Genomic DNA, 8,635 nt, shown 5'->3' with positions numbered 1-8,635 from the left:
CTATCTGGTAAACTGTCGTCCTTTCATAAACAAGTTCTGTTGAGCTGGAATCTTATGTTCAACCACAATTTCACCTCACAGAACCCCAGTTTGGAACAACAGATATATACAGTGTCATGGAAAATCTCTCTTTCTGCAGCACTGGATGGATAAAGATATTTGGTCTCTGCGCCACCTTGTGGAAAATCGGGGTCATTGGTTTTCATTTGAAGATTTTTGCTCTACATATAATCTAATATGTAAAAAGACGGAATTTAACAAAATAATCAAGGCAATCCCCTCAGCAATGAAGCAACTTATTGAAAACACTGATCTTGAAGATTCAAATCACCTTAATCTACCGGCTCTATTTGTCATGGATCAAGACTTCATCCAGAAAGAAATACCAAACAAGCTTCTGCTCAAACACCTGAACAACCATCTTTATCTGCACATCCAAATAGAAATTCAATTCTCCAGAGGTTTTCTGATGCGGAAATAAAAAAATGGAGAGCTAACTACTTCAAATTCCCTGTTGCTCCAAAAGTCAAAGAAATTCATTTTAAGATCTTGAATAATGTATATCCATCCAGTGAACTGCTCAGAGTGATTCAATGTTGAATGTAATAATTGTGCTTTCTGTGACACAGAAAAGGAAACCGCTGAACATTTGTTCTACTATTGTTCACACACAAAGACTTTCTGGACAGAATTTTTAAACTGGCTCTCTCCTCAGCTCCAGCTCCAACTCAAACTCACTCTGGAAAACATCCCATTTGGGATCAGCATGAAAGACTCACAAATGGACTACATTATAAATCATTTGTTATTGCTTTCAAAATGTCATTCATTCTTCAAAATGGAAACAAGTTCAAACCTGTCTTCATAGTGTTTAAGAAACAACTACAAGAAAATGATACAAAATCCTTGGAATGTATGCAAAGTTAAAATGCACTATCACTAATGAAAATTTATGAAAGATGTAAATTACTCTGAGACCTCAGAAATAGACATTGTGTGTTTTTGTCTTTTCTCTCTTATTTTATTGTGTTGTTTTTATTTCCTGTAAAGTCAACTGTCGTTGAACTCATTGTTAATAAAAACATGTTTGCCATAACAATTGTAAATAAAGATTGAAAAAAATCGTGTCAGAGCATCATGCTAGCTGGAGTCCTTCTGCTAGCACTAGCATGTTTCCGAGCGCTGCGTTGACTTCTAAACAGATTTCTCTCCGTTAACAACAATAGAAACGCTGTGGGGAAAGTTTGAACTAAGTCACTTTGATTTCTAGCTTTATTTAACGCTTCATGTGGAGTTTTTTACTCCAACTAGCCGCAGCAACGCCTGCTGCTTACCTCATCTCGGCAGACAGACTGAGGAGAATGCCGCAAAGAAACAGGAAGTAGCGGCGCCCTTCAAAATAAAAGCCTCCACCCAGAACCTTTTCATAGAAACAACCAAATCAAAATGACAAAGAAGATTCGGGTGAAATGAAGGAAACATAAAGAACACATGAAACACATTTACATTTTATATCTTAAAACACTGAGATAATTTTATTGTAGATTTTTTTAAAAATACAAAGAATTTAGGCTGTATTTTTTCCCATTTTAAAGAGCAAATAAAAACATTGAGATGAATATAAAAAGTTGAAGGAATAGTTCATGATTGAGTCCTTCAGGTTGATCATAAAGATGATGATGTCTAAAGAAAGACTGAAGATGATCATAAATGAAGGAGTTGTAGATGAATGAGTGGTGGAAACGTGGATTTACAGAATCTCAGAGAAAAAGCAACATTCTGCTTGTAGAAAAAATCCTGGATGATGTGAACTTGGTCCCTCTGTTCCTTTTGAAGCAGCATTAAGTTCTCTGGTATTTTTGAAGGAGAAGAGTGTTAAAGTCAATCATCTGCAGCATGGGAGCCATGGATTCAACCTGAACTGAACCGAAAGGCTTCTTCTCTCCATCGGATGGAACTGAAGTGAACTGAAGAGTTGCTGTAAAAGAACCTCCACACCCTGAACAGACTTACAAAGAAAGAGAAGATTTCTTCATTTGTGTTTCTTTGGACCTGCTGGAACACGGACCACTACCAAAGATGGATCCTACCTGTGGCAGTGAGGAGATCCAAACCACTGCATCATGGGATTTGACTGCACATGTCTGTCAGTGTGGAACTGGGTTTTTAGTGGATTTGTTTGTGGAGAGGACATTTTCTGAAGCAGACTTCAAAATCATAGAAAAAGGAGCCAAAGTCATCAGTAAAGTTACCCTTCATACTCGAATTCTATTGGTTTAAAAGGGATTTAGTTTGATCTGAAACTTGTTCAGTTTCAGCTAATATGTGTATTTTACCTGCAGAGAACCAACAAACAGCAGAAAGCCACACTGTGGGAAAGACTCCACACTTCTGACTGATGTTCACGTCCACTTTATTCTTCACAGGAAAGATTGGAACAGAACACCGACGACTAAAAAGGACAGAGAAACACTTCTAATCTCTGATACAAAACAGGAATCACAACAACACACAGACTCTTCCTTAAACAATTTTAGGAAAATCTTTTCTTCACAAAATAGTTATTTATTAACATGACTCAACAACATATAAACAGTGATTATTTTATATCAAAAACAATATTGAAATGTTCACAAATCACATAAAAAAGTGTTAGAATTAGAGATGCATTGAAATAATTCTAGTGTTGTCATGGTAACAGACAGATAGACAACATTGTCTTAGCATAAACTCAAACCACAATGGTTCACTTAAACACTTTTAAACAATACAATAAAAGTACAAAAACTTACACTACAAATGTAACCGACAAAAATTGAACTTGATCAAAATGTCTTTACAATTTTAATCTAATATATTTAATAATTCAAAACAACACATTTATATATACATGGGTATCTTAAAAAAGTATAGTTTAAAAGTTTATTACTTTTGTCAATACAATAAGTGAAACTCATGATGTATAGAATTATTTACTTATTCCTCTATTTCGATCAATGTGATCATATTGGCTGATAGAAAACCTAAAAATAGAAAATGAGAATATTCTATCAGAAGAAGCATAAAGGATGTTTTCAGCACATGTCAGATTTCAGAAAACTGTTCTTTTCCCTGCATTCAATAATCACTTGTTCCTCCTTTTCATTGAATGACTGCATCAATGTGGTATGGAGGCCATCAGCCTGTGGCTCTGTGTACATGGAATGAAAGCTCAGGTTGCTTTGATAGCTGACTTCAGCTCATCTTCATTGTTGGCTCTGCTGTCTCATCTTCCTCTTTAAAAACACTTCATAGATTTTTTATTGGTTCAGGTCAGGGAATTTGCTGGTTGATCAAACACAGAAACAGATGTATAGGGATAAGCAGCTTTAGGTACCTTTAGTACAGTGGAAATGATCCAAGTTCTGCTGGAAAATAAAAGCAGAATCTCCACACAGCTTGTCAGCAGTGAAGTGTTTTAGAAACCAACTTCATTTTACCAACTGACAGACCATTTTAAGGTCTTTATCGTGTCATTCTTAAGCCTTTCAGAGTAAACTATATCCATATAGATCTAATCTGTCTTTGTTTATTAGGTGCTAGGAACCCATTTCTTCTCAGACTCAATGCTAAAAAGGCGTTTAGCCTTGGGCAGTGCTAGCAGTGTAGACACTTCCTGAAAGGGGCCGTCCTTACTTTGTGATGTCAGCTTGTTTATGTGGGTTAGGAGGGACTGGTGCTCAGAGCACAAATTTTTAGATGATTACTCAGAAATGCATGAATGGATCAGAAATACTGCCTTTGGATTGTTAATAGTGAGCACTGAACATTATAATACACTTTTTAAATTTTAATTTTACATGGCGCTTAAAATAAGGGAAAATGTTTTTTTGCAATACTTAAACCTTCCTATTTAAAACATTATTATCCTTTCTTCATGGCTCCCCTACTGTGGGTTTCCCTTGCTTTAAAAAAGGCTTCTCTGCTGTATGAATTCTCATGTGTCTTTTGAGTTGAGATTTTCGACTAAAACTTTTATCACATTCTGTACACGAGAAAGGCTTCTCTCCTGTATGCGTTCTCATGTGCGATTTGAGATGAGCTATTTGACTAAAGCTTTTGTCGCATTCTTGACACAAAAAAGGCTTCTCTCCTGTATGAGTTCTCATGTGTCTTTTGAGACCAGATCTAACACTAAAGCTTCTGTCACATTCTTTACACGAGAAAGGCTTCTCTCCTGTATGAGTTCTCATGTGTTCTTTGAGACTAGATTTAATACTAAAACTTCTGTCACATTCTTTACACGAGAAAGGCTTCTCTCCTGTATGAGTTCTCATGTGTTTTTTGAGACCAGATCTAACACTAAAGCTTCTGTCACATTCTTTACACGAGAAAGGCTTCTCTCCTGTATGAGTTCTCATGTGTTCTTTGAGACTAGATTTAATACTAAAACTTCTGTCACATTCTCTACACATAAAAGGCTTTTCTCCTGTATGAGTTTTCATGTGTCTTTTGAGAGAAACTGCATCAATGAAACTTCTGTCACATACTTCACACGAAAAAGGCTTCTCTCCTGTATGAGTTCTCATGTGTCTCTTGAGAGAAACTGCATCACTAAAACTTTTGTCACATACTTGACACGAAAAAGGCTTCTCTCCTGTATGAGTTCGAATGTGTGATTTGAGACCAGATTTAACACTAAAACTTCTATCACATTCTTTACACATAAAGGGCTTCTCTCCTGAATGAATTCTCATGTGTCTTTTGAGACTAGATTTAACACTAAAACTTCTATCACATTCTTTACACATAAAGGGCTTCTCTCCTGTATGAATTCTCATGTGTGATTTGAGATGAGATTTATCATTAAAAATATTGTCACATTCTTTACACGAGAAAGGCTTCTCTCCTGTATGAGTTCGAATGTGTGATTTGAGATGAGAAGGATTACTAAAACTTCTATCACATTCTTTACACATAAAGGGCTTTTCTCCTGTATGAGTTTTCATGTGTGTTTTGAGATTACATTTTTGACTAAAACTTTTATCACATTCTCTACACATAAAAGGCTTCCCTCCTGTGTGAATTCTCATGTGTCTTTTAAGTTTATTTACATGACTAAAACTGTTATCACATTCTTTACAGACATAAGGTCTTTCATCAGACTTAATTCTCATGTGGACAGACACATCGTGTGGAATTCTTGTTCTTTTACCAGACTTTGTAGAGTAACGTCTATTTTCCTTTAGGGATTGTTTGCATTTCTTCACCAAAGTTGTCCTCTTGAACTTTTTACTAACATCAGAGTCGCACTGACTTTCTGACATGTAAGAGCTGACCACACTTTGGACATGACTTCTGTCTCTTCTCTTCCTCTGATCTCTGCTCTGTGGCTCTGTCTCTTCATCTGGAGTTGATGTTGATTCTTCATGTTGGTTTCCTTCTTCATCCTGACTATCAGTTCCATTAAAGCTCAGCTGATTGTTTCCATCTGCTTCACTGTCAACATGTTCCTCCAAAGTAGGAATCTCCATTAAGGTATGAGTGTTCCTAATCTGTATAGTTTGGGGTTCCTCCTGCTCTTCTTCAATCTGTGGGGATACTGGATACTCTTGTTCCTCTTCAATATGTGGAGGTTCTGGTTCCTCTTGCTCCATTTTAATCTGTAGAAGTTTTGTTTCCTTTGGTTCTTCTTTAATCTGTGGAGATTCTGGATTCTCCTGGTCCACTCTGAAGTTCCTCTGCTGGTTGCAGAGATCCTCCTCAGTCAGCAAATACCGGGGTTTGACTGCAGGGACACCAACATAAGAAAGAGTCATTTTAAATGACTTTTTCTCAAACATCAGTCAATCCATCAATCAACTAGGGGTGCCACAATTATTCTGATATTCAAATAGTCACTGATTGTTTTTTTCAATTAGCTGAGTAATCGGGTCATGCATAAACTGGATGTAAAACACACATTAAACTTAAGGTGTTTAAGCTATATGCCGAGTAAAAATAAAGACAAGACGAGGTTTAGTTAGCTAAACCAGTGTTTTTCAACCTTTTTGGAGCCAAGGTACACTTTTTCCATGAAAAAAATCCAGCGGCACACTATCATACAAATAGGTAAAAAAAATAGTCTGTATTGATGTACAGTCCTTCCTAGATCTAATGTACATTTTTTTTAAATAAGCAGGAAGCGTCATTGCAGTGCAGAGGTGCTGTCACTTTAACCCAGTGTTTCTTAATCTCAATTCTCTTACACCCCCATGAACAACCCCCCCCCCAAAAAAAAAAAAACTTTCTGCTGCAAATATCATCGGTATCATTAGTCAATTTGCTCAAGTTAAACGTATATCTCTTCAAAACAGTCTACATTTATTAGCATAAAAGAATAACAAAAAATAGTTATTTTTTGTTTGTTTTTTTAAGAATCCTTCCAAATCTTTCAGACAAAGTAAAAACAACGGTCTTTCCTTGTTTCCCTCCACAATATTGATGGGAATTCTGGCTCTTCTCAAAAATTCAGTTCTTTTGCATTAGTTCTCTGAAAACAGCAGCTCTTTTGGCTACCAAATGACTTTTTAGGTTGTTTTTTGCTGTATTTAATTCATTATAAACTACTATACAAGATTATGCACAAAATTCGTAATGTAAACTCATATAAAGTGTAAATTATGTATATTTGCTGTTATTTATCCCTTCCAGAAAAAATGTAAAGAATAAATGAAAAAAGAACTAACTATTAACTATTCATTTTTTAACTCTATACATTTTAAGGTTTTTTTTCCTTTTAAACACATTTGAAGTGAACAACACGAAACTCTCCAAACACAACCCAGATACAAATGAAAGTGTGCAAAACGGTAGCATTCCACCCTTGGAAACAACTGTGATAACCTGTGTTGACCATTTGGTCACCCAACTTTCATATGGAATGCCTTTTTCAAGATAACAGAGTTCCCCTTTCAGCAAGGAGGCCATAAAGTTGGCTGAAACCCCTATCTTCCACTCGGATGTAAGTCATTAAACCGGGCCAGAACCCTGACTATTCTGCATTTGAACCTCTGGCTAACTTCAGCCTGTCATCTTCAAGAGTCTTGGTTCCAGCAGGCTGACCCCCTGGAGAGTGGAAGAATTCCCGACAGACACTCAGAGTCCTTTGTTTGAAAAAATGTGACCCTTCATAACTTTTCTTATGTTTTAAATCACAGGACTTTTGTTAATTGGATCTAACATGTAAAACATCTCTCCACAGCTCCAAGAAATGTCCTATTATTACATGTGTGTAATCAAACCTTTATTCCTAACAGAAGAAGATTCACAACTACTTTGAGGTTAAAATCTATGAATTAATCATTGTGTAACCGTCAAAGCTTGGAGAATTGCTTTTCTGTGTTTATATGGACTTTGGGAAGCGTTTTATGTGCCACATACAGGATTCACACATACATATAGAGTTTTACAAACCTTATTTGATAGAAACCCCTTTTGTTGTTAATTCAGCATTAAGAATAAACACCCAGAGACCAGAATAAAGTTACGCCCCTGATATTTGCATAGCCAGAGCTCATTGGGACATGCAAATTACCTCCAATCGTAAAACGCCTCAAATTCCCACGGAATGGGCGATTCTGGCCCTGCCTCCCAAGTTGAAAACCCTGGCGCCGACGCCAGAGGGTTCTTCTTGGCTCCTTCTCAGACCTTCTCAACACCTTCTCTGGGCTTCTCAGACAAGCTCAACAACACGCCTTACAAGCCATGAGGCACAAGCCTGATTAGCCAGAACCGGAGCAGAACAGAAACATCTAAGTTCTTCTAGTCTTAAGATCACGTTTTTTTCGCGCGCTTTTTCCCTTTTCAACATTTTTGTCTTCCGTTTATTTCATAGACTGATTCCAACTTTTTTACAATTTTTGATGCTTTTATTTTTAAACTGATTTTTAATGCTAGACCATTTGATAAGTTTCATTGTCCGGCCAGCTTTGCGACTTATACTTTTTGGTCACAAAACGGAATAGAGAAATCGTTAGACCACCCCAGAAGCTAAGTGACTGAACAGAGCAGAACCAGCAGAACCGCAGGTTCCCTTTCCTTCTACGCCTGGCTGCAGAACTCCACAGCTGTCCTGAAGCATCCAGCTAGGAACGGGATCAACCACCCTTCCTGGCAGAGCAGATCCAGATCTCCAGACCGCTTGGTGAGAAGTCGAACTTCGCTCATACAGTCAACTGCTGGTGGTTAGAACAAAGATTAACTATTTTTGCAAGAGTAACATCTTTGCCCCGTTTTGAATTCCCCCTTTTTAAGAATAGCTTATTCTCAGATCAGTAACAACACCTTTTTATGCACAACACACACTTAATGCATCCACACACTTAGCATTTTTCACCTCAATATTGTGTGTCTTTTCTTCTCATTTACCTATTTCTAGTTATTAGTTGAAGCTATATTCTGTGTTCCACATATGTTCATTGCTTTCCATGCTTTTACGTCCAGTATTTCTGCTTGTTTAACCTCATGTTGTTCAATAAATATTCAAAAGGACGTCGTTGTTCCGATATCATTATTTTCTTCTTTGTGGTAAAGTCCCTTCAGGGTAAAGACACTCACGCTAAAATTGAGAGACTGATTAATTGATTACTTTATTGATTAGAAGTAGCGGCTAATC

General features: G+C 36.8%; 1 protein-coding gene across 5 annotated transcripts in view; it reads right to left on the bottom strand.

Moving 5' to 3' along the window:
- Positions 1–2,544: 2,544 nt before the first annotated feature.
- Positions 2,545–8,635, bottom strand: part of LOC112141883 (gastrula zinc finger protein XlCGF57.1-like) — a 33,923-nt gene continuing 27,832 nt past the window's right edge. For 3 of the 5 annotated variants that reach the window (XM_024265081.2, XM_024265080.2, XM_024265082.2), the window contains exon 2: positions 2,545–5,767. In XM_024265081.2, the coding sequence (XP_024120849.1) occupies positions 3,915–5,767 (1,853 nt within the window). In that variant the 3' untranslated portion in view covers positions 2,545–3,914. The remainder of the gene's footprint in view (positions 5,768–8,635) is intronic. The other 2 variants (XM_024265084.2, XM_024265087.2) reach the window with 1 other exon arrangement.

Source organism: Oryzias melastigma, unplaced genomic scaffold, assembly GCF_002922805.2.
Source record: "Oryzias melastigma strain HK-1 unplaced genomic scaffold, ASM292280v2 sc00387, whole genome shotgun sequence".
NCBI classification, from domain to species: Eukaryota; Metazoa; Chordata; class Actinopteri; order Beloniformes; family Adrianichthyidae; genus Oryzias; species Oryzias melastigma.
Note: the sequence above shows the minus strand (reverse complement) of the source record. Positions and strands in the feature narration are given on the sequence as shown.